This window comes from Esox lucius, chromosome 15 (assembly GCF_011004845.1).
Source record: "Esox lucius isolate fEsoLuc1 chromosome 15, fEsoLuc1.pri, whole genome shotgun sequence".
Classification (NCBI taxonomy): Eukaryota; Metazoa; Chordata; class Actinopteri; order Esociformes; family Esocidae; genus Esox; species Esox lucius.
The window spans coordinates 16,349,431-16,376,408 of record NC_047583.1 but is presented as its reverse complement, the minus strand read 5'-3'; the positions used below and the strand labels follow the sequence as shown (position 1 = coordinate 16,376,408).

At 44.8% G+C, this 26,978-nt stretch overlaps 1 protein-coding gene across 1 annotated transcript in view; it reads right to left on the bottom strand.

The window, feature by feature from the left end:
* Positions 1–26,978, bottom strand: part of mnat1 (MNAT1 component of CDK activating kinase) — a 48,318-nt gene that overhangs the window by 8,399 nt on the left and 12,941 nt on the right. The window contains exons 3-8 of the mRNA XM_010878824.4: positions 25,716–25,868; positions 25,343–25,416; positions 24,808–24,911; positions 24,471–24,611; positions 21,803–21,931; positions 9,418–9,539 (exon numbers count right to left, since the gene is read on the bottom strand). Coding sequence (XP_010877126.1) covers positions 9,418–9,539; positions 21,803–21,931; positions 24,471–24,611; positions 24,808–24,911; positions 25,343–25,416; positions 25,716–25,868 — 723 coding nt within the window. The remainder of the gene's footprint in view (positions 1–9,417; positions 9,540–21,802; positions 21,932–24,470; positions 24,612–24,807; positions 24,912–25,342; positions 25,417–25,715; positions 25,869–26,978) is intronic.

The window sequence follows — 26,978 nt, the reverse complement described above, 5'->3', positions numbered from 1 at the left end:
ACCACGACACGCCCACTCATCACATCAACACGCCCACTCATCACACAGACACGCCCACGATCTAGTCGCCCACTTGACCAATAGTTCAAACTGTGGTAGTGCTCAAGTCTGAGGCTGGCAGTTACAGCTTCTGAGAAACAGAGTGGACCACATTTGTTAGAAATATAAATCCTATAACATGCATATGTAGGAATTGTTTTTGCTGCGTTGAACTTTTCAAATCACCCTTAAAAGAAGCAGGAAAAAGTTACAACAGATCTTGTCATTGTAGAAAAACCAGATCAAAGACCTTGAGTTCATCTGAGGTCACACCAGACTGAGTCTTTTTCGCCTTCACCCAGCCCCATAACTCAACCATCAAAGTGCATATGTGTGTGTGTGTGTGTGTGTGTGTGTGGGGGGGGGGGTATGTGAAGTGCCATCACTCTGCTCATGTCCGTCACTCTCGTCTGTCCTAGGACAACCCTCCGGGGCCCTGTGAAGACCTCAACCCCTACCCTCCCAGACCCCAGGCTAATCAAATGGATTTGCTCCTGGCTGAGATCAGAGAACCGAGGCCACATGGAAAAGCCATTTCGGGGGGTTTTGTATAGAAAGAACTAACCGTCCCTTTGGAGTGGTCCTTAGCCCAGCACACGCCTGCTGCTCTACACACACTCAGACACACACTCAGGAGACACGCTGTCTGAGATACACTGTCTTCTACAGAGGGATGGGGACAGGGATAGAGAAAACTAAAGAACAAATATGGACACAGGAGGTCAATTACCGAATGACTTGGATAAGATTGGTAAATGTAAGGGAGCGGTTGGGAAGCTGGAGTTCAGGGGTCAGAAGTATTGAGCCAGGTTTGGTTGACCCTGGACGGCCTACATCCTGCCGAGTAGGGGCCAGTGGAAGTGATCAGGGCGAGGAGCCCCACAGGCCCAGCTCCGGGAGACAGACAGACCTGGAGACAGGCCAGCATGGCACTGAGAGCCAGGAGGGACGGCTGTTCACAGCCCCTCAGCGAACACTGCCTCATCTCACACACACATACTTATACACACACACACTTATACACAACTGCACTCACACGTAAAAACACATACACACATCCATCCATCTGCACATGAACACACTTGGGTCAAAGCTAGACAGCAAGGTGGAAAACCAGCAGGGTTGCATCACTCAAAGACCAATGAGCCAGACCAGGGAGCCTCAACCCACTACACGTTTAACACCTCGGGTGGGTGTGAGTGTACTACATTAAGGAAGAAACCAGGTCTTTATGACCACTGAAGAACGGACTACAGAGGCCATTATTGAAGCTTGGCAACAAAGCTCCTTTCTCCCAGTATGTCCGGATCAATCCCCTCCATCCATCCCTCAGAGGGAGCTTGAACCTTTCAGCCAGACTCCAGTGAGTCTGATGAGGCTCCATTGCTGAGGAGCACTCCTTTCTGGTCTGCAGCTCAGAGGCCCCTGGAGAGGAGCTCCAGACTAAACAGCCCACCAGCACGCACCCCCCTGCCCCCTTGCTCAGCTGCTGCCCTTCAGCCCCCCAACCCCCATCCCCCCAAGGCCACGGGGGACGGCCGCCTGACAACCAATAACCATCCGTGCTCTGACAGAAATCTAACTTTTTCCAAAAATCAAGGCAAGCTGGGAGAGGCTTTAAACATCTAAATATTATCTACATTGGCATTTAGCATAGCATGTTGAGCAACCCCTGTCACAGAGATGGACTAATTTCAGGCCAACTTGTGCCAACACAAACAACTGCTCCTCTAGCATTCATTGTCAGCACTTGAGGTTTTAGTCAACATTTTCTGTGCTGCGCTGCCAATTTCTCCTTCTCCCTCTCCCCCCCCCCCCCCCAAATGATTAGGTCTTGTCCAAAGTCTCCTCCCCCCTTCTTTCTGGAGAGGTAGAGTACCTAGGTCTTTCAGTGCTTACACAGTCAGAGCTTAGTGCAACACACGTGCACACAAACACACTAAAAAGGTAGAACATCAAAGAGGAAGCACAAACATGCTCCTCCCTCTTTCCATGTCTCAGATCCAGAGAGTCGAAACCAAAACAACTCCCCTAACAGAAATACAAATGTGCATGACATGAAGAACAGTAACACATGTTACCTTCATTCAGCTTCATACATACGCAGCAGAAGCTCAGACACTAAAATGGCTCCCTCCTTCAGTGTGTTGTGTGTGTCAGCTGAGTAGAGACCAAGTCCAGGCCATGTCCCTGGGAGTGAATCAGGGCTGCGCTGACAACCAAAGGCGGGCCAGGAGGTGACAGAACCAACCCTATCGCACTGGTACTGAAAACCCATGGACAGTTCCCAGTCAGTATTCTACTAGAGCCTTTTTCAAACCCATATCTACAGACTGGCTGCCAAAAGTCCTTGTGACGCCAATGTCACTTAATAGATCCCTGGTTATGCGAGGATTTGCGATATTTAGCGGTTAGCATTAACAAAGCTCTTTCTATTTTACTCCTAAATAACAGGCTGGTAACTTTAATGACCACTTATCTTAAAGGTATGACTCTAAAGAACATGTAGTTATCTTCGACTTCCCTCTAAGATGTAAAAAAGTCATGTAGGACATGTTGAAAAGGGACTACAGCGAACTCACTCATAATTTAGATTGTGGAAACCCAACAAACCTTAACTGATTTGTTGTTAAACTTCATCTAGATACAAGATGTTTTTGTAAGCTTGACCTCAGTACTGTGATGCCTAACCTTAACCTAAACTTCAACCTAACCGTAAAATTTAATTTGTAGTGAGACGTTTTCAGTAGTTGCAATTTACCTGTACCAGCAATATATTAAGGACCAACATGATACCGAAATGTTAACGGGCAAATTAATATAACTTCTGACATGTTGATATTAATGTAATTGCGTTTTACAGATCTGTTATATAGAAATGTAATTATTAGGATATAGGGTTGACCTAAAGGCCAAATTCATGACACTGTTGCATTGAGAAATAAATAAATAATTGTATTAAGATATCACAAAAATGAAAGAAACCACAGAAGAAGGGTCCACCTGGCAAGGTCCTGACCCAAAAGAACATTTGAGAAAACCTGCTCACAAATCACCTTGTCAAAATATACCTTCATTGACTAAGAGGACCGTGGAGGAAACGGCTTCATTCTGTGACCTACGAAAGCTCCCATTCTGTCAAAAAAAAAGGCACAGCAAGATACATTTTCAGTGTACACGGAGGCGTACTTTTTAATCAGTGAGAGAGGGAGTGACATTTTTCATGAACTACATTCACACTACAGGGGGCCTCCTCTGTTCAGCGGTTTCTCACACAAACGTGCACGCACACAAAACGTGCACATGCACACATCAGGAGAACTGTCTTCCTGAGATTATACGTGTGTGGGGGTGTGGAATCTGCTGCCTGAACATGCAGCCTTTTCTCTCTCCACCAGTATTGAAGCAGCTGTCTTTAATAAGACCTCCGTCAGCTCAGCTCATATTTATTCAGGTACAGCAGAGAGAGACAGAAGGGACACACACACAGAGACAGAAGAGAGAGGCGTGGCCCTTCTTTTTCCTGGCAGCCGGCGCAGCGCTCCTGCGGTTTTTTGGGGGGCAAAGGGACAAGGCGAAAGAGAAAGCGAGGGAGACACATCGTGAGTAGGGAGAGGGAGGCCCCAGAATAAAAAGCGAGGCTCGGCTCAGGGCTCCGGTGAGAGCTGGACATCCTGTGCAGAGCCGTGCCCCAGAGGCCAACGGCCACAGGGGGTGTATGGCTGTGGGTTCAACTCTCCCATCCCCCCCATAATCTCCTGTCCAAGACAAATCACCAGTGGTGCTGCTGTCACTATGGGCCCTGACCAAGACAAACAGCCCTATTTAAAATAAGACCCTAGACCCCCCCCCCCCACACCATCCCCTATCCATAACCCCTTTACACACATCCCCACCCATTTCCCTTCATAGGTCAGAGGACTGAGGCTGTGGCCCAACCCTGCACTGGAGAACTCCATTCCAACCCCTCCACCCGCTCCATAACCTCCCTCTATTCTCCACACGCCTTTCAACTATCACCACATCACAGCACTTCTGTTGTGGCCAAGAATGCAGTGGGATGTGAGCACATACGTGTGTGACACTGCAGTTTTTGCTGGTTGTATGGAACTTAATCTGGGACTCAATGTGTGTGTGTGTGTGTGTGTGAGTAATTCTTTATTTCTTTACAAGTCCGGTTATAGGTGTTCAAAGTGTAGTCTGTTGTTTTTAGCTTCAATAAGCACACTGTACCGTAGAGTGACATGAACAATATTTAATTTTTTTTCATTGCCTTGCCAAAGTTATTTGAATAACGACATCCCACATTTCTGTCATTTACAAAAAAGCCTAAAATGTCTGTTTCTGTTTTGAGGTTCCGATCATTAAATCAATGCAGCCTACTTAATCTTGGATGTGTTTTGACAAGCCTGGAAAGACAGTAGTGCAAAATCAAAAGCATTCATTGCTGCTTGATGAGCCTCATTTTCCAACCTGAATAAGAAAAAGAAAAATAAGAAAAAAGAAAAAAAATTATACAGCTACGAATCTATATAAAAAGCAGGAATCCCTCAATTAAAGTCTACAATCACTTCAGCAATGATGAACTCATGAACGTCTTTGACAAAAACACCATGATCACTAGAAAACTAATTACACACTCCTATTAGATAGGCACAATTTCCCAAACCTTAGTTATCCTGTTGATATGTACAATTGCCAATATACAACTGTCAGGATTTTCATAATTTATTATCCATTTCTGGCAATATATAATCTCCCAATGCTCTCAATGTTTTAGAAAAAGCTGTTTCCCAGCAACTCATCCCCTTTCTGAAGACACACTATGGTTCAAACGTGTGGGGTCACTTAGAAATGTCCTTGTTTTCCATGAAAACATACATGAAATGAGTCCGAATAGGAAATATAGTAATTGACAAGTAAGATTTTTTTTTACTGAAATAAAACATGAATCTTTGCTTTCATCAAAAAATATGTTGAGGTAATCTGAAAAGATTTTACCCCATGCTTCCTGAAGCTCCACCCATAAATTGGATTGGCTTCATGGGCACTTCTTATGTACCATACAGTCAAGCTGCTCCCACAACAGCTCAATAGTGTAGAGATCCGCTGACTATGCTGTCCACTCCATTATAGACAGAATACCAGCTGAATGGATCTTCCTTAAAAAGTTCTTGCAAAGCTTGGCGCTGTGCTTTGGGTCATTTTCCTGTTGTAGGAGGAAATTGCAGCCCACAGGATATGCCATATTGTTGCAAAATGGAGTGAAAGCCATTTTTCAAGATCTCTTTTATCCTGTATAAATCTCCCACTTTACCACAACCAAAGCATACCCACACCATCACATTGCCTCCACCATGCTTGACAGATGGCATCAAGCACTCCCTGTCCAGCATAATTTGGTCTGCATCTCACAAAGGTTGTTCTTTATGATCCGAAACCCTCAAACCTTCATCTGTCCATAACAAATTTTTCCAATCTTCCTCTGTCCAGTGACTGTGTTATTTTGCCTATATTAATCTTTATTTTTTATTGGCCATTCTGAGATATGGCTTTTTCTTTGCAACTCTGCCTGGAACGCCAACATCCCGGGGTCTTCTTCACTGTTGATGTTGAGACTGGTGTTTTGCAGACACTATATAATGAAGCTGCCATTTGAGGACCTGTTTATCAAACTAGACGGTAATGTTTTTATGCTCTTGCTCAGTTGTGAACCGAGGCCTCCCACTCCTCTTTCTATTCTGGTTAGAGCCAGTATGCACTGTTCTGTGAAGAGAGTTCTAGACAGCATTGTAGAAGATCTTCAGCTTCTTGGCAATTTCTCACATGGAATAGCCTTCATTTCTCAGAACAAATATAGACTGACCACATTCAGAAGAAATTTCTTTGTTTCTGGTCATTTCGGGCCTGTAATTGAAACCAAAATTGCTGGTGCTCCGGATAATCAATCAATCTAGAGAAGGACAGTTTTATTGCTTTGTAAATCAGCATAACAGTTATGAGCTGTGTTAGCATAATTGCAAAAGGGTTTTCTAATGATGAATTAGCCTTTTTAAAATGATAAACTTGGATTATCAAACAACGTGCCATTGCAACACAGGACTGATGGTTGCTGATGACGGGCATCTGTATGCCTATGTTGATACTCCATTAAATATCTGCCGTTTCCAGCTACAATATAATAATTTACAACATTAACAATGTCTACACTGTATTACTGATCAATTTGATGTTATTTTCATGGACTGAAAAGGTTCTGTTTAAGTTTACTGCACAACCGTTAAGCTTGTCAGATCTTTCTTGGGACCTAGAACTAGTGTCTGTGTTTTGTTAGAGTTTAAAATTCTAATTATTTAGGCCATCCACTTCCTTATGTCTGGAACACTGGCTTGAAGGGTATGCAAATCCATCAAAATGTACAGGTGTTTGTTGTTTGCATAGCAGTGAAAATTTGGATTGTGTTTCTGAATCACCAAAATTTGCCTAGTGAAAACAATAATGGGTCATAAAAATGTTGTTTGACAGCAGATCATCCATATAGCAACATGTTCTACCAACTGAGATACATAGAAATGGTGTTGAAGACAACTCTAAGATAAAGAAGCAAGGACAAACACATAGCCCTGTTCTGATGCCATTAAACGTTCTGTATGTGCATTTCCTTAGGCTCCTGCGGTAGGAGATATCTCTGTGATCTGCAATCAGCCTTGTCACAAGGTAGTTAGTTAGTGGTCTATTGATGTCCCTTGGTGGTGTTCTGAGGTTAAGCTTGGCAAAGTGATCTGCGCTATTTCCTTCCTGTTTGGTCCTGTACTGGTTTATCTTTAGATGCCTCTCACCTCATACAAATAAAAGGTGAATCTCATTCTGTTTAACTTCAAACTTAGCTGATTCACAAAACTGCGAACAATGCATAAGTGTCAGCACTATTCCAGTTCTTGCAAACAGAGTGAACTGCATCGTGGGAGTTGTGGTTTTTCTGTTAAACTGCTTTACAGTAGTCTGATTCGCTGGCTGTGCCAAAGGGTCTTGTGTTCCTCATTGAGAGGAGCCTCATTTATCTCAGTGTCAGAGCCCTTCCCCTCCAGCCCTGGTCCTGCAGGAACCTTGAACTGCTGACACCAGTCTCTCCTGTGTCCCTCCTCCTCCTCCCCCCTTCGTCCCTTCTCATCGGTCAGCTCCAGCATGCGGCAAAACATTTTGAGATGTGTTCATCTGCATATTGATTAGCCAGGCAAAAGAACCAAAACCTCAGCATTACACTGTATACATAATGTAGATACATCCAAGTTACTTTACTTAAATCCTGCAATCCTTTAAGAAGGCTTGACTTCAATTAGGTGGCCCAGGAGTTCATGAGGGAAATGTGTTTGAGTTGGAAAGGGAAAAGAAATTGATAAGAATCTTAATCCTAGAAAAAAAATTATAACTCAATTGAAACGCATACCAAATCATCCTCTCTCAGAAGAGTCTAAAAGCCTTTGCAAGATAATCATCTGGATGCCACATGAAATGTAATCTCTGCTGAATGATGGTTGCTACGATAGAGTAGAGGTAGATATCACAATGACAGTCACCTCTTTCCACCACTGAGTGCCCTTATTCATCTGCATGTTCAATTGCAGATCAGAGCTCTTGACTGGTGGGAGAGCTTTAGTGCCAGCCTGTCACAGTGCAGACAGCTGGGCTGGGCGCTGTCTGATGGATGGGCTGTGTTTGTTGAGGAGTGGGCCAATGGCGATGAGGAGTGATTGGCCCAGGGGGCCCAGTGTTGGGGAAAGCACTTCCTGCTGGTGCTGACGGACAATGAGGTCTAGAGGAGGCGGAGAGTTGCTGGAGCTGGGGGCTAAGCAGGCTGGTGCAAGAAACTGGTTGGTTGTTTTCCTCATAGACCCTGCCGTCCCCACACTCCACCCACCAGTCCTCTCACAGGTAATCAGGGGCACCTCCAGAGAAAAAACCCAGACCTCCAGAGCAGCCTCTACTACCCCTTCAATCCCCATCTTCTACCACCTCTGTGCCTTCAGATATAGTACATCCCTGTCCCCCATCAGATCTGGCCATATTGTAGACTCTTCAAACTTCAGAACTGCTGATAAAGATTTCTTTCCCAACACATACTTACTGGCACATTGCATAGTAAAAACCTCTGGCCTTTACAGTGGGTACACTCTGCCCCATAAACCCTTAGCCAGTGGGTAATATCAGAGTTTGGCTTAAATCACACCCATTCACAAATGGAATCGATTTCAAAGTGTGATTTTGAATGTACATTAGACAATAAATTGAGGGAGGGAGCAACTGGAAAAGAAACAATTTCATGATGGGAGCGAAACACCAATGAATCCAAACATCAAATTAATTCCATAGATGGCCAAGTGTCTGCATGTCGTCACGCCTACTATGCACTTGATCAACTTCACAAATTAGTAAGGATCTTCCCTCACTTGGTTGTCTAGATCTTAACTGGACAGCAATTATAGGAAAATACAAAAAAACTAACAAACAGAAGAAACAAGGCCCACGATGGAATGAATTGGAATGAGTACAAAATGAGGTAGATGTTTAATAGTCTGTAATCTGTTTTGTGCCTATCAACCTAGAAACACAAAGCTCATTTTTGCCATTTTATCCACATTGTTGTTGTATGGCCAAGCCTCTGTGCTTTAGACACTTGGTTAGGGGACTGGGACTAGGTTACTATGAACAGCAGCAGCCTCTGCCCTCCACACCGGTCTACAGCATCTGGGGAACCATGAGAACATTGGTACAGTGCAGAACGTAGCTTGGTCAACTACTGTCCCAGATGCTGCGTTCAACATGTATGCTAGTATGTGGGAGTGATTGCTTCTGTGCAATTTGGGTCAGGAACGCTTTTCCCTGTGCGGGTGGCTCAGGGCTTATGGGGCAACTGAACCCGCTGTGAAGAGCAGAGGTCTGTATCATAACCGAGGAAAATAGTCCATCCGCCAAGGAGACACGAGTTGATACAACCAATTAGCACCCACGTTCTGTCAGTTGCGATCAATGGGCACCTCATCCGTTTATTCCCAGGACCCCCTGATCGGATGATCTTCCTGCAGCCATGGTCTATACTGTATTATGTTTCCGTGTACCATTACACACCCTTCCAACCCATGCCGGGAGCTGGGCGTGCCTCACTCATCTTCCTGCTTGTGTTCACAGCTTATGGTATTGCAGTAAACGGCAGAATTTAAGACTGTTTGCATATTAGCGTATCGATATGAGAGAAACCGAAAGAAATGCCAGATGGAAGCAACTGAAGGCAGGTGGGATTGAGGGAACCCACTGATAACAGAAGCCATTTCTGTCTGTATCAGTATTAATAGTGGTAAAATAAAAAAGATTGGTCCTTACCCGAGCCGTCCCAGCTGCTCCAGTTCAGGCACGGGGGGTCCGTAGGTGTTGATTTCAATGGGTTTGTAGCTGTACAGAACCTCCGCTATACGGGCAACAGGCTGCAACAACACAGTCTGACCCTGTAACAGAACACACAGTCTTTACAGTCAAACATTTTTGCAGGTTTGGACATCACCAATCAGCAACACATTTTGCAATTTAAAACATGTAGAACTAAGCATCTAAATTTCATGATAACACTATGTGGTCACTGACGGTTGTCAATTTAGTTGTTTCTGTTTAATTTAGAGCTATTGATTTCAGAAGACACATGAGTGGTCCAGGGCAAAACCATTCCATGATTTTGGAGGATTTCAACAAAAGGTAATCCATAGAATGGTACTATCATGATGTTTTCAGTAATATATTGATTGCAGGTTTTAACTTACATTTATGAATATTGCAAAATAAATCTGTGAAAAAAATACACTTTTTGTATACCATCTTTGATTTAATATACTGTTAATCATAATATACTCAACAGGTATATATATATATATATATATATATATATATATATATCTCAAAGTTGCATGAATAGGTTCCCAGCATGATTTAAAGTAATGGCCCATGTCCTAAACAGACATTGGTAAAGCAAGCAATGTAACCTACTGTTTCACAGCCTTCCATTTACTGGAAATATTACTAGCAGAATGTGACCATTTTCACATTCACTTTGTTGCTAGCAAATAAGGTTGCAGAGATCCCACTATGGAAATGTAATATGTACCTAAAGTATGCAATGTTAAATAATTGCCCAAAAAAAATAGTTGACCTTAAATCAGTATATGGTTGCATCATAGCAAAGAAAACATCTATGAAAAGTCACACGGCCGTGTCAAAATATATCAACATGCGAGCCTTTGATCTCTGAACATGTTCTTTTATGCAAGTGATGAGCTAGCTGACAAAGCTTGCAAACTCCTCCTCTCAAGGTGTTTGACCTGTTTACAGTGGATATCAAATATAACGCTACTGTAGCCAATATCAGCGTGACAGCTACAACACCAGGAAAGTATCCCGTTTCCTCTAAACCCCCCCACCAATAAAAAAAATAACATCACCATCAGAACTGAGTATTTCCAAATGCTCTTCTAAGTTGCTAGTCGTTTTCTGCATGCTTGCTTAAGTTGCATGCCCTTAGCTATACCCTCTGGTCGGGATTATGACTGGGGAAACCCTGCATTTTTACAAGAGCTAAAAATGTAATTGCAAAGCAAGAGAGCTACTCAAAAACAGTAATGAACTAAAGTAAATACTATAAATACCCAGTGTAAATCCTGTGGACGACAAGGTAAGTAATGATGCACAAATGCAAAACACAGCCAAGAAGGCCCCAGTGATTCACGACATAGATTAACTTTACTGGAGGGAGACGAAGCCATGGAGGAGAGTGGAGTGTGCGCGCATACTGCTAAAGCACATTGTGTTCTTCTCCAATCAGTTACTAATTACCGGGAGCTTAAAGTGGATTCATCCAGAAACACTAGCGTTGCACAGTGGGTGGTCAACCAAATTACCTGAATGACATCACTGCCATTTGGTGAACTCTCAGGCATGCCCAACAACTCGCATTAATCTGTAGCGTCTCCTCCAATCAGGAAATATGCTGTGCAAGCTGCTTAGCATCACCTGCAACTTCTCTTCCAATCAAGTGGAAAGCTTCAATCTGTGCAGATGGCTAAACATATCTAATATCTGCATATTCTCTTCCAATCCATAAAGGTTGAAAGGGGTTTCAAGTTCTTTCGCCTCACAGTAGAAAGACCGACTTCAGTTTCTCACGCCCTTGACCGTGGCCATTGAGCGAGAAATGTGATACTGCTTCAGGACGTTGCAGCATTGTTCGATCTGGTCCGGTGCCATTAGCTGCCATAGAGGGACTTTCCACACTGCCTGGCCAGGCGGCAGTGTTCCTGACGGAGTCCCTGTCTGGCTTTAAAGCAGTTAAACTGGAAGTAAGGTAATGACTGAGTCCGGATGACAATGAAACAAACAGAGAATTAAAAGGAACAGAGCTCATGTCTAAATAAAAAACGACCATTAGAGGACTGTTTTAGAAGAGCTGTTTAAAGAGAGGTACAACATATTGCTCTTTTAAAGCACATTTTCTGCAATTCTACACTTTTTGGAAAGACAACAAAATGGTTTAAGGCTATTTGTCCTGCAATATCACACTATTTTTAACCATAAATATATATGTTTAAAGAAAACTGTCTTTAAACAAACATTTTCTTTTACAAATGGCGTTAAGCAATAAAATATATATAAATAACAAAATATGTTTATTTAAGTGCCAAATTTGTAAAAACACATATGTTAGGGAGTGGTGACAATAATTTATAGGTAAAACACAGACATTAAGATAAAGTTGTACTGCTAAAAACAAAGTAAACTAAACGGAGGTGTTATTATTTTGGGAAGACAGTTTTTTGGGGGTCATGGTGGCCAATGTTGTCAGGCAACATTCCCAGATATCTTCCCAGAGACAGCCAATTATGCATTCCTGTTAAAATTTGACTTACCAACCTAACTACACAACATAATGGTCTGGATCTTTTTTTATTAATCTCTTGACAAACTCAGTATATCAACATGGGATGTACCTATTAATAATAAAGGATTTTTTTAGCTCATTATTTAATATTTCAAGTCTATGTTGCTTCAGATCAAAATCATTTGGGAATTATATTTGCCTTATGATCAACAATATCACCAAAGAAGCAGTCATTGATTCTCAGATTGAGAATACACTGTATCAGAAAATCTGTTCCAATGGGAATGTAACAACTGTTGTGCACATTTGCTTAAAAAAAACAAGTGTTCAATTTCTGCGATCTAGAAATACTTTATCTTTCTGTCAGGACATCTCTAGCTAACAACTCAGCTTCCAAGGTACATTTCTAAGCAACTCAGTTGGCTAGTTTAGCAAGAAATGGGCAGGTTGTAACTTGATCCTACAGCTACTGTTGGATAGGGTAAGGTTGTAATTCATCCACTGGCATGTCTTGTACAGATCATTTGTTACCTATAGCTACTAACTAGCTCATTTGCAATGCTTTATTGACTCACACACAGTCTTTGAATGACTAAAGTCTGCCTGAAGTTTTAGAAGTAAGAGCATAATGACATACACATCCTGCAGCTTGTTGTCTATAAACATGCAGGCAGATGTTTAGGTCAACCTAATATTAATCTTTGTTTTAGGCATACTACTATGACAATCAACAGTCCCCTAGTCAAACAATTTGACTTTCAGCCTTGTCCCTTGCAGACAGATTTCTCTGAATTATCTGAATCTTTTAATGATATTATGTACTGTAGATGTAATCCCCAAACTCTTTGCAATTTGACTTTGAGAAACATTATTCTTAAACTGTTGCAGCATTTGCCTGCGTAGTCTTTAACAGAGTGGTGAACCCCTCCCCATCCTCACTTCCTCTCTGCGATGCTCTTTTTATAGTCAATCATGTTACTGACCTGATGTCAATGAACCTAATTATCTGGGAGATGTTCCACAAGATTTATTTTGCATTACACAACTTTTCCAGTCTTTTGTTGCCCCGTCCCAGTTTTTTTTTTTTTACGTTTTGCTTGCACCAAATTCAAAGTGGGCATTTTTCAAGAAACAATAACATAATATAATAATATACTATAATATATAAAATAGTAATATAGTATTGGTTCCTATTTAAATGTTATCAGTTTAATATTCAATATGAAAACTCCAATGTTGGACTAGAGATCATTTAAAAGATTAGATCAGGTCACCCTAGGATACAGCTAATATTCTAAGCACTGCTCCCCACAGTGACAGCCTGCAGGGCAGAGAACAGGAATGTGAACGTTTCAAGACAATCCTAAAACCCTAGCATACAGGTGTGTCCAAATCTGCTGGTTCTGTACTACAGAGGTGACATCATCTCCTTATACAGAAATAGCTGCCTAACATGATAGATTTTTGGCAAATAATGCTTTTCTAATACATAACTGTCATTTACGGCAAGCTAATTACAGCAATTGTGTGTGTTAACATGTGACATGAACAGAAACCTAATTAGCATAACTGCAGAATATCTCGTTATCTAGAGCTATAGCTCCAAATATTATTATATCAATAATATAGCTTGAGCATTTGTAATGCATTTTAAAGCGTCATACAAGCTCAGTGCATATAGCAATTTTCTTAAAACATAGGGTATGCCTAGGGTGTTACATGGAAAAAATACACCTTTTAAATCTGCCAACCAATCAATTGTTTGAAAGAACTGTAAACTCTCGGTTGACCAACCATTTATTAGTGTCATGAACACCCTATCAAGGACCCCCATAAGTACTTCTTATATTATCACACTATACATGTACAGTGAAGGCGTACATGTTGGCGTACACAGGACAACATACACCTATATAAAGTAATAGAGGGATCCTTAACAGAAGCCAGACAGCCCAGTGGTTCGTGTCTTGGGCCATTTATTGCAGGTTCCAAACTCTGAACTGTCACTTCAAGAAGCTTTTTAATGAAGTATGTTTACGTTGCTACAGCGATAAATCGTTCCTATTCCTATGGTACTGTAACAATTCAAATGAAAGTTAACATACAGTATGTTTTTGTCCTCATAGACCTGACTCTCACCTTCATTTGAGATGTGGGGTTATTCTATTCCTTTTTTTTGGGGGGAAAAAGGAAAGAAAACACAAGATTCCCATTGTAATCAACTGGAAGGCTTTGTATGAAAAGCCAAGTTGAAGCCAATTCAATACAGCTGTCCTCACAATAACCAAACATGGTTATAGAGAAAACAATGACTCAATAGTGTGGGGCTATCTAACATACCACAATATTATATAAAAACATTTTGCAGTTTTTATTGGAAATAGAAAGACAAATTCTCACCAACATCCTTAAAAACAGAAAGCTTCTCTCGCTCTTTTACACACACACACACACTTCTACTGTTGCCACACAACCTTTAACCCTGTGGTGCCAGTGACCTGGTCAGCCTCTTCCCTCCCATTCATCTCTACAACACTGCAAACCCGCCACAACCTAATCAAACCCAGAGCAGCTCTCCACTCTCCCTCTTCTTCCCTCTCTCTCATTCTCTCCACTCATCTTCTCTTAGAGTTTCTATCAGCACTGTATTCCTCCCGACTGTGCCAATTACCCTGACCGACACTGATGGGAGAGAGACAATGAGAGAGGAAGTTACAGATGAAAGGGCAGCAAATATCATTTTAGACAGACAGGCAGACAGAGAGCCAGGCAGAGAGACAGACCTAGTGACAGCCCTCCAGTAGAGAGGTTTCTGTTGCATACCTGCCCCAGAGCACTGTGACAACTGGCAGGGACACACACTGGCATGCACACTAAACACTCAAACACACACACACACACACACACGCAGAGCTCCCTTCATCACCAACAATGATCATGTGATACTTAGTTGTCAAGATCAAGACACTGATCCCCAAACAGAAGAACCAGGGCCAGACAGATGTAGATCCAGCTGAAAGTCAACCTTCAGAACCTAGGCCCTGCCAGACCCAATTTAGCCCGGAGCAGTATGTGTGTCAGACCAGTGTGTGCGTGTCGGGGCAGTGTGTGTGTCGGGGGAAGTGTGTGTGTAGCAGTAGTGTGTCAGTAGTGTTAGCAGCCAGTTGATTCACTAACGGCAGACAATGGGAAAGACAAACAATACTTAACAACGAACAGAGCTGAACAAGACCATTGTCTACTATGTTGATCAAGAACATGCAACAAAGAATTTAGTCGTGTCACTTGCCCAATGTGTTTCCTATGTACACAACCTGGAAAATGACGTGATATATTAGACTCCAGATGAGGCCCCAGATAGAATCATGTATATATACTCAGAATTTATGATACTAAAATGAGTAAACAAATATGAGCAGTTAAGTCTCAATGCTCGTGTCTCTCCAGCAAAACAACTTTCAATCATGAAGTCATCCAGTTCTATTAAAAGCTGTGTGGATCAGTAGACCTAGTTGTTTTCCGAATGCTCGGGCGATTACCCTGTCGGCACAGCGGAACGACCCAGAACAAGACTCCCGTGAACCACGTCACTGTCCCAGACAGGAGGACAGGGACATAACGAGAATGAGAGACGTTAGATGTGGTCCCTCCCCCGGAACAATGCAGTGACCTTGAGCAAGGCCCTTAAACCTTATTATCCCTGAAATGTGCAGAGAGCCCAGCAAGAGAGACCAATTGAGGGAGCGAGTCCAGTGGAGCAAAGAGAGACCATGGATCTACCCGGCACCACCATCCCAGGGCCAAACCAAACATCTGCTTTCAACATTAAAGAGGCCCATCTCAGAACCCGAGGAGAAAATGTGTGTGTGTGAGTCCATGGATCCGTGTGCAAACACTCCCTTGTGACACTAAAATAAAACTATTGGGAGAATCCATCTTAATAAAATTGTAATAAAACTGCAGAACATCACCCAGTCTTTCAGTTCTGCCTACTCCAACACAGTCCAAGGCCCACATCAGGTCTAAGAGCAATCAGCATTCAACTCTCAAGACACAGAAATAATTAGCAACTGTAGCCAGCATATGGTTGACCATAGCACACTCCAACATGGGAGCTGCTTAGTCAGTGTTGATCTGATCACAACTATCCCCATGAAGCCAAAGCACGTACAGGTGCGCGCAGACGCGCACACACACGCACGCACACACAGACACACGCACGCGGTTGGTCCTCTCCCTCTCTCTCTCTTCCTGACTCTGCAGGACATTTCAAGGTCGCTGGAGACAAACCCCTCCCGTCCCTGAGCACCTCTGTTCAAACACCCTCCAACACATACACGACCCCTTAGGCTCCATGTAGGCAGAGACACACAGGCAGAGAGAGACACACACACACACACACACACACACACAGGCAGAGAGAGACACACACACACACACACACACACACACACACACACACACAGGCAGAGAGAGAGACACACACACACACAGGCAGAGAGAGACACACACACACACACAGGCAGAGAGAGACACACACACACACACACAGGCAGAGAGAGACACACACACACACACAGGCAGAGAGAGAGACACACACACACACACAGGCAGAGAGAGAGACACACACACACACACACAGGCAGAGAGAGAGACACACACACAGGCAGAGAGAGAGAGAGAGAGACACACACACACACAGGCAGAGAGAGAGAGAGAGAGAGAGACACACACACACACACAGGCAGAGAGAGAGAGAGAGAGAGAGACACACACACACACACAGGCAGAGAGAGAGAGAGAGAGAGACACACACACACACAGGCAGAGAGAGAGAGAGAGAGAGACACACACACAGGCAAAGAGAGAGAGACAGACACACACACAGGCAAAGAGAGAGAGAGACACACACACACAGGCAGAGAGAGAGAGACACACATACACAGGCAGAGAGACACACCTACACAGGCAGAGAGACACACAAACACAGGCAGAGAGACACACAAACACACAGGCAGAGAGACACACAAACACACAGGCAGAGAGACACAAACACACAGGCAGAGAGACACACACACACAGGCAGAGAGACACAAACACACAGGCAGAGAGACACACACACACACAGGCAGAGAGACACACACACACACAGGCAGAGAGACACACACACACACACACAGGCAGAGAGACACACACACACACACAGGCAGAGAGACACACACACACACACACAGGCAGAGAGACACACACACACAGGCAGGCAGAGAGACACACACACACAGGCAGGCAGGCAGAGAGACACACACACACAGGTAGGCAGAGACACACACACACACAGGTAGGCAGAGAGACACACACACACAGGTAGGCAGAGAGACACACACACACAGGCAGGCAGAGAGACACACACACACACACACACACAGGCAGGCAGAGAGACACACACACACAGGCAGGCAGAGAGACACACACACACAGGCAGGCAGAGAGACACACACACACAGGCAGGCAGAGAGACACACACACACAGGCAGGCAGAGAGACACACACACAGGCAGGCAGAGAGACACTCACACAGGCAGGCAGAGAGACACACACACAGGCAGAGAGACACACACACAGGCAGAGAGACACACACACACAGGCAGAGAGACACACAAACACAGGCAGAGAGACACACAAACACAGGCAGAGAGACACACAAACACAGGCAGAGAGACACACAAACACAGGCAGAGAGACACACAAACACAGGCAGAGAGACACACAAACACAGGCAGAGAGACACACAAACACAGGCAGAGAGACACACAAACACAGGCAGAGAGACACACACACACAGGCAGAGACACACACACACAGGCAGAGAGACAGGTGGCTCCATTGGTAATTGCTGCCATCACACCAGAGTCATCCAGCCAACTGTGTGGAACTGGACTGAGGATAACTGACCAGACACCACCTGCACCAGCTAGCGAGAGGATCAAATCCTTCCGCGGGTGACCCCACCCCCCTAGCCACCCTACACCCGGGAACGGATGAGGCTTCTGTGTGGATGAAGAGCTCATTGAGCACAAGTAGCCGGTGTAAACGCCAATGCCCTGCAAGCGCCTCCTGTCCCTGGCAGGGTAAATATAACCCGGCTCCAGGCAGCAGCTGCCCGCGCGCAAAGCCTTTAAAGCTGACAACTCCCTTCTGCGATGAGCAGGGCTGACCTGCCCGCGGGGCACCGGGGCCAACCACAACAAGGCCGGGCCAGGGGTTCAGGCGCACGGGTAAATCAACGTCCACAGGTGCTGATGCCAATCAGGGGTGGGGGGGGGCGGGGGCGGGGGGGGGGATCTTTTCCACCTCCCGGAGTCTCCCCCAACCACCAGCCCCCCCAGCCATTGGCCCAGTTTGTGTGCCAACTCTGGAGTGTAAAGGGAAAAGGGCAAAGACGAAGGATCAAGCCCTCCCACATAAAACGGCCTTTGTGTTGCAGAAGACGCACCAGCCAAAATGACTGTCCACCATGCTGGTGGGGTGTAAATGGGAACATACAGGCGTTACTCATGCCAACAGACAGACGTATAACCATACGTTCAGAGGTCCCGCCGGCGCCCAACCAGCAGACACGTGGGCGAGCGTATAGAAGCAAAGGAAAATGTAAAAAAGGGAATCTGAGCCTCTACCAAACAGAGTAGCAAGAGGAAGAATAATATGACACATTAATGGAAGAAGAGCTTGAGCAATCGTGTGCAAGACAGAGAAACAACAGAGAGGGGAGGTATGTGTGTGTTGTGGCCTAGTGACTAACACAGCAGAACAGGTCGAGCCAGTCTGCCATACTGAGCCTGTCATGAGAAGCACGACTACCACACAGAGGTCATAGTAGAGGACGGCGCACTGGCGAAGAAAACGCACAGATCAACACTCTCCGGCCCTTAGTATAGTTTCAGATCCAAGTCAAGCTAAAAAGGTCCCTGGATACCGTATTTTAGCGAAGTACACATCTGTGTTTAGGTATAAACTTTGCACCTGCAGGCGGCCTGATAGTGAGTGCGAATTTGTATTTTTTTTATGGTGTTTCCCTCCCCCTCCCTCTCTCCCTCCCTCCCTCCCTCCCTCTCCCTCTCTCCCTCCTCCCCCCCCGTCCTCCCCTTGTCTATCATGAGAATCACACATCAGCCTTGGCAGGTGCAGCAGGTCAGCTCAACGGGCTGCGAGGGGTGTTTCTGTGGGGCTGGACAACGGTGGAGAGAAGATCTACTGCCCAACCATAAGCAGCCACAGCAGACTCAGCAGCTGTGGAGAGCCCTGCTTCTCAAAGACAGACATACACGCATTAACACCAAGGCCACTTCAGTGAACCAGTGAATAATAGAAATCTAAGCAATGCATACTGTTTTGCAAAAACATGTGGATATGATGTGTAGTTTCAGAATATATCCAGACAGACTACAACACAAAGGGTGACATCACCAATAGCAGATTCATAAACACCAGATAGACTACAACACAAAGGGAGACATCACCAATAGCAGATTCGTAAACACTAGATAGACTACAACACAAAGGGAGACAGATTTCACCAATAACTAGTTTCAGCAAAGAAGGGTTACCTCCCGCTCATCCCATTTCTTTTGATTTGATCAACTTTAAAAACAGAACACGCTTCACTTTGGTCTTCAAAGGATGTTTGCCAAGGCTGAGCAACGCACATGTGTGTATTTGTACATGGATGTGTGTGTTTGAGAGGTATCAAGGCAGGAAGAGTTACTTTGTTCACTGGAGTGCTACAAAGTGAGAGATTACCCAGACTGATTCTGGACCATTCCTAGGACAAGACTAGACCCATCCCCCCACGCCTGACAGCAGAAGCCCAGTCTCACCTAGACCTGGGGGGATGTAATCATCCAATCATTGGACCGGTTTCACTTACGCTTTCAGAAGCATCGTACTGAATCTTTAGTGAATCAATCGCATTTCACACACACACCGTCCTCCCCCAGGATGACCCAGACATCCAGGTTTCAGGTCCGTCTGTACGATTGAACCCCAGGAGGGCAGGGTGATCGAGAAATTCTAAAACACAACGTGGATGTGGCCTCCTCACGCAACCTCCTCAAGCTCCAGGAAATTGGGGACACAGGCCAAAACAGACAGACGTCATTCCCCTGTGACAGCGTGCCTTAGCCGGCCCAACTGGGAAGGCCTTCTTCTGTGGGGCCAAATCCCTTGATACCAAAGACTCGGGAGAGATAAGTTATTAGAACATGGATGTGGTTTCTCTGCATCTAATTTCACCTTTCACCTCCTCCTTCTCTTTCTGTCTATGTCCATTTACAGAATATGATGATTAACATGAGAGAGACACAAATAAGGCTTCATAAAACCATGAGGTGCTTATTAATGAATAAAGGCAAGATCATTTTTCTGTCTTCTGTGGAGACTTTTTTTTCCCCTTTCACTTACTTAAAAGGCAGCGACATTACTGGATCTTCTCTCGTTGAATTCTACCTCAACAGAACACCAAAAAACGAAAACATAAATAAAATAAGCCAGGGTTCGACAGGAATCAACCGCTCCTTCTTGAAACATCCCCAAGTCAAACAGCAGTTAGTCTTCTGGACTCTGAGGTGAGGGGAAACCAAAGCCACAGTGAAGCCCAACTGAAGCGCTGGCAACCACTTACACCACCCCAAGCCAGAGGGAGGAGGAACAGAATGGAGGAAAGTAAGGAAAAACAGGAAGAGTGGAAGCCAAGAGCAACAGCATCCTACAACCTTCGCTCCATCAGCAAGTTTGACTTGATGTTGCACATCCAGTCAGTTAGAGAACCACATCCTCCTCCACGTGAAGCCAGGCCTACTGGAGCAGCCCTTTTTCCAATGCTGGCTGCAGAATTGGCAGTGGTCATGTCTTTGGGTGTAAATGGATATCAAATACACTCATGTTAAGACTACTTTGCCCAAAGAATCTCCCGAGCTAGCTAGGAGGAGGTTACTAGATACTGCAGACAACAACGTATTGCAGAGGTGTGGAGGAACCCAGCGGGACAGACTTCCCAACTGGCACTAGGCAAGACTAGGTGAGCAGTGAGGGGAGATTTCCCACACGCCGTTACACTCATGGAAGACAGCCACACCTCCCACAGGGACTGGAGGAGAGGGAGGTGGACGAGGGGAAGCAGGAGGGAGAGGTAGAGTGCAAGGGGGAGGTGTAGAGGGGGGAGGTGGGGGTGGTGGAGAGGGGCAAAGTGGGGGGAGAGGGGGAGGTGCAGAGGGAGGAGGAGGTGATGACATCGCTTTATCTCCTCACGGTGAAATGAAAATAAACGAGTGTGGAGGAAAACAGGGCCGTTGCCAAACTGAAAGCCTTAACAGACACCCTGAACAACACAAAGCTGACAGCTCAACAAAACGCAGAGCTGGAGCCCCCATGCCGTCTCTGAGGGCTGCAGGTAGGAATGTGATGACACCACGGGGCAGATGAGGGCTTGTTCCCACACCAGGCAGAGAGCTCAGAAAGGGGAATGAACTCTTTCATTAGCATCAATTTAAAGTGAACGCCACGGTGTGAATGAGCATCAACCTAAATGGCATATTGTTTGCGCCACCAGGCTACCCCACACCGGGCCCTGTGTAAGGAAGCTAACCATGAGTTACCGTTGAGAAGTCATGCAGCAGGCTGACAGATCATATGAGCTCAGCAGGCTTGAAATGGCCTGACCCTGACTGCATGCTGGACATTGACTAGCGTTTCCGCGTGCCTGTTTGTGTGCTGTTTGTATGCTAACTATGCAGTAGGCCTAAGCCGGCCTGGACAGTCAGGGCAGTCAGCATGTTTGTGTGTGATACTCACCATAGGGATGCCAGTGGAGAAGATGGTGGTTTTGACAACCTGTTTCTGCTTTTCAATCTGATTCTCCAGCTGGGTAGCCCGGTCCTTGTGTTGTGCCAGCAGGATGGTCGCGGGGACATGAGAGCGCTCCTGTTGTGAGGGGGGGGGGCGGGGTACATAGCTCATAGTTAGTATTGTGTATGTTAACACCATGCAACTGTGCATGTCACTATCAAGCTAAAATAGATATAGAATCCGGTAAAAGACAGGAGGTGCTTTAGGCACTGGTGAACGTATACCGTAGAATATCAAATCTCACACACACACCCTATAAATGCACAAGCAACACACCAACGTGTTTCAAGGCGAGTCTTCAGACTATTGACGCAGGCCATGTTAAAAACCGTGCAGATATGATGAGAATTCATTAAGTACACTGCGTCGTCTTCAGCCCCATTAAGCGAAGGTCAAACATTCCCATTTCTCCCGTGGATTGTGCCAAGCCGCGAGACGTCTGAAAACACAAGCCGCGGCACGCCATCTGCACAGGGAGCAGGACAGTAACGCCGCGGTGGACAGGCATTGTGGGAAAGCGCTGGGAGTGTCTTCGTCACCACGCAGGATGGAACGATGCGGAAACAAAATGACAAACAGCTGCAGTGTCCTACTGACGGCTCCTTATCTGGATCGATTGGAAACACTGTATCAGTCTATTTTATCACTGATAAATCTGTTTGTGGGCTTGTTTTACGATTCATGCCCATGCCCCATGAGTAAAAATTCTATTTTTCGCTGAAGGGAATCATTTTAGAATCGCCAGTGACTGTTTTCTAAAGGTATCTTGCCACCAAAATGAATGCGGGTACCACAAGTTTGGCGCTACAGAACTAACAGATACATCAGGTCAACTCAGTAGTGTGATGATCATAATGTTTTTGATATATGATGCACACAAGCCTCTGTATTCTTTCCGGAGTTTTCTTAAAATGTTATTAAACGCTCCGTAGCTCCAGCTTCATAATGATGGGCACACTTGAAACAGACCACAGAAAAAAATAAACACCACATATAATGAGCAATATATTAAACTTGTCCAACATGTTAAAGACATCCAGCAATGACTCAAAGCAATGAACCAAAATGACTAAATATGTGGAGTTATTTTTACAGCTTTATTTGTTTATCAAGGGTGCCATTATTTTGGAGGTGTGCTTTCATAATGGACTGTTTCATTTATTTTCATAAACCTATGTCCTTAAACAATAAATACAAATTCTAAATGAGCTTAGCTTTGCAGAACAAATTACACAAATTAAGGCGAAGTTTAAAGGGATTAAAATAGGCCCTGCAGAGTGTTTGCAAAAAAAGGTAGAGGAATTGTGTTCACTGTGTTTTAGGAAAAGAGTTAGATCATATCCAACTACATGGACTCTTAAATGGCTGAGTTTGTTACGGAATGCAATAACATTCTCAGGAGAAATCCCTTAGCATTGTTGCTAATTTTGCCCGGTTGGCCTATTAGAAAAGCTAGCTGCTAGCTATTTCAGACCAATTAATTAAACCAATGGGTTTAACAAAAGTACACAACTAAGGCCCCCACAGGCCTCAGAGATTCCTACTGTAAATGCCAAGGCACGTGAGCGTTCCACCCGGGGGCTGATCGCTCATCTCCCAACAGACAACAGAGGGCCAGTGTTTAAAAAAACAAACACACAGCTCAACCTGTTATCTGGGATAACTCTTTACCAGGCTGCTCTAGGGGGACAATCATTTCCAAAGCCTGGAGCTAAACACTATGGAGCCACTAGACTTGCCAGGAGCCACAGAACGCAAACAATGCTGAAGGGACAGTAAAGCTTCAACAGCACCACTGCTGAAGGACTTGTAATAATAAGCTCTTAATGAGCCCAGTTATATGGACCCTAGGGGTGCGTGTGAGTGTGTTTGAGAGGATTATGTGTAGAGATATAATCAAATGTCCAGACTAGAAACCAGAAATTCCTGCAAGGACCAAAAAAAAGGAACATTTGTCCTCAAATGTATATTTGGCAGTCCTCGTGAGGAAAGCATCTATATTCAGCGTAGGGGTTAGGTTTAGGGCAAAGGTTAAAATTGGGTTACAGTTAGAAACAAGGCAAGGGTTAATGGTGAAGAGTTTGTCGTTTTTCCAATAAAGATTTGGGGAAATAGGAACGGAATGGAAAATGTCCCAACACGGATAGTAAAACAAACTGCGTGTGTGTGTGTGTGTGTATGTGTGTTACATTGGCTCATCTTAAACATGTATCCTGGTTCTTCCCATTGGATTGTGAAAGCGTGTATATTTGTGTCTGCCTGATTATTCTGACTGGTTGTTTGCTGAGGTACTATGTGGCAATGTGTGTACATTAGAGTGACTGTGTGAATCGCATTCTCCCGTTAAGATCATAGAGGCAAGGCACAACTGTATATTTATAGCAAACACAGCGACTAACCAGAACCACCAGTGTACAGCCAACGCTGGCTCCACCTCCTTATCATCAGCTCCCCCATCCCATCGGTCAGGGTTCAGGTGGGGTCATCATCATTTAAAAGGTTCAACATTTTCAAGAATTATTATTTTTTGTTCCCAAAAGTGACCTGCCAGACTGGGACCACCCCCCCCCCCCAACCCCCCCCCAACCCCCCCCCCCCTAGCCATAGGTCTCACCAGTTCATCCAGTAGAGCCTGCTTGTTCTTCCTCTTGGCCTGTAGCTGCCTCTGTTCCTCCTGCAGAGTCTCCAGCCTGCGCTGCTCGTTGTCCTGCTGCTCCAGCAGCAGAAGCTCCTCCAGCTCCTCCTGTTCCCGCGTCTGACGAAGGGGCAAGACCAGGGTCAGGAAAGAGACGGAATAATCGATAGCACAGTAGACAGAGTATCCAGGGGAGATAAAGGCTGAGAGAGGGAGGTGGCCCACATTGTACACCAGAATAATGCAGGAGCCGTGAGTACCATCAAGCAGTCGGTGAGTGTGTGTGTGTGAGGCGGGGGGGGCTGTAGGTACCCACCAGCTTGGCCTTGTTCTTCTGGATGACATCCCGGTTCTCTCTCTGGTATGCCTCCATGATCTGTTTGGTCCTCTCCACTTCTATGTTGTTGGTCAGGTTGTAGACTGGGAGAGGAGAGAGCAGGACAGCCTTGCATCAACATACTAGCATTGGTTTCACAACACAACATCTAGTAGCGATAACAGAAACGGGATTTTTGTACAAGCTAAAGTAAAACGCTACAAAGCATCTGACTCCTAATGTTTTCATTCTATACTTGTTCGTCCATTAGGAAGGTTTCAGTTCAAGGGTTTTGCCAGTGGCCATTTTATTACAGTAGTAAACCATATATCTGATGGTGCTGGCTAAACGGGCCACAGGAGTGTTCTAACCCAAAGTCGCTGTGCAACAGCCCTCTGACAGGAATCTGGGACAGTTGGCACAGGGACTGGTAGGGCTCTGACCCTAGCTGGCGCTGACGCCTGTAAAACATCCACGGCCAGAGACAGGTCAATGCACTAAGAGCAGGCTGCATCTTCCCTTTCTTCTTCCTCACCAATCTCCTCCACTTGTTCCAGATAGTCATTGTATTCTCTCAGGCTGGAGAAGTCAAAGTCTCTCTTGTTGTAACTGTGAGGGAGGGACAAAACAAGAATTGATATAAATAAATATTAGGCCTAATGGATGTTTGCACACAGTGAAAGAGGAGAGCTAAAGAAAGACAGATGAGGGATGAATAGGAGGGGCTGCTTGGCAGAAGTACGGCAGGGAAAGAGCCTTCCTATCTGAGCAACCCCTGGGGGGCCATTGTCTACAAAACAAACAGCATAATGATAAAGACAAAGGCAGCTTAAGGAGGGAGGACTGGGCTGAAAACACACTCCACACACTCCACACCCACACACACACCCTTAACCCGAGGCACTCACATCTTGAGCACCTTCTTGCGAATTTCCACCTCCTTGTCGACTGTGGGGTCTTCGAAGAGCTGCACACGGAAGTTGCTCTTCCTCAAGGGTGTGTCACACTGTACACAGTTCCCAGAGCCGCGCACAAACAGCATGTCCACACAGCTCTCACATCTAAGGAGGACACACACGGATGTGGTGAAACTCACAGCTACATAAAGGAAACCTTTTCATGTTTAATACACTCTTCCTCTACAACTGCCTGGTGTTAGAGCCTATAGACTAGTGAAAAGCGGTTTGACCACTTTCTGATCTGCTTCTTTGGTTTTTTTTTTGCATCTATTTTAATACATGGGATATTTAATTAATTTTGATTAATTTGTCAACAGTCTTGACAATCATTCAGGCCCTTCCAGGTACTTTTTGGCACACTTCGGTCCTTTATGTCTGGCAAAAAACAACCACTGCATTCCACTGTAAGAACCTCATTCCAACTGTCAAGTATTGCAGTGCAAGTGTCTAGGTTTGGGGATGCGTTTCTGCCTCGGGGCCTTGATGATTTGCCATCATTGAAGAAACCACAATTTCTGCTCTGTTTCAGAGAATTCTAAAAAAGAATGTTAGGTGATCTGTCCGTGAGATTACGTTGAAGCACACCTGGGTAATGAAGCCGAAACACACACTGATCCCAAACACACATGCAAGTCTACAGAACGGACAAAAAGTAACACATTCAAAGCTTCGGAATAGCCTGGTCCAAGTCACAGCATAAATCCAATTGAGATATTGTGGCGGGACCTGAAACAAGCAGTTGTAAACAAAAGATTGGCAGGCAATTCCTCCACAGTGAAAGACTGATAAACACCTATAGCCTTTTGTTGCAGTCATTGTGCCTAATTGACCCAACACCTGTTATAGAATTTACAGGGCAATTCATACTCACACAAAAGGTTTGAGTGTTGCCGGGCATTCAAAACCAAATAAATGGACGTTTCAAAATGGTGCGTTATAAGTTCATTTAGGTTCCCTTTAGGTTTTGGATAGTATTACATGAAATTCCATTCCACTTCATATAGGCTATTGTGCCATCAGACGTGCAGCTGGTGATAACGGCAGTATTAAGTTAATGGTTTAGTTCAGACAGTATGAAGCATGAACGGAATCTTGATTAAGACACACACAACCACACATAAAGACAGAAAATGTAACCCATGTCGCAGTGTTTGTCTGCACTGGAGAAAGGAACTCAGTCAGCAAGCCACGTAGCATAAAACACAAAATCCG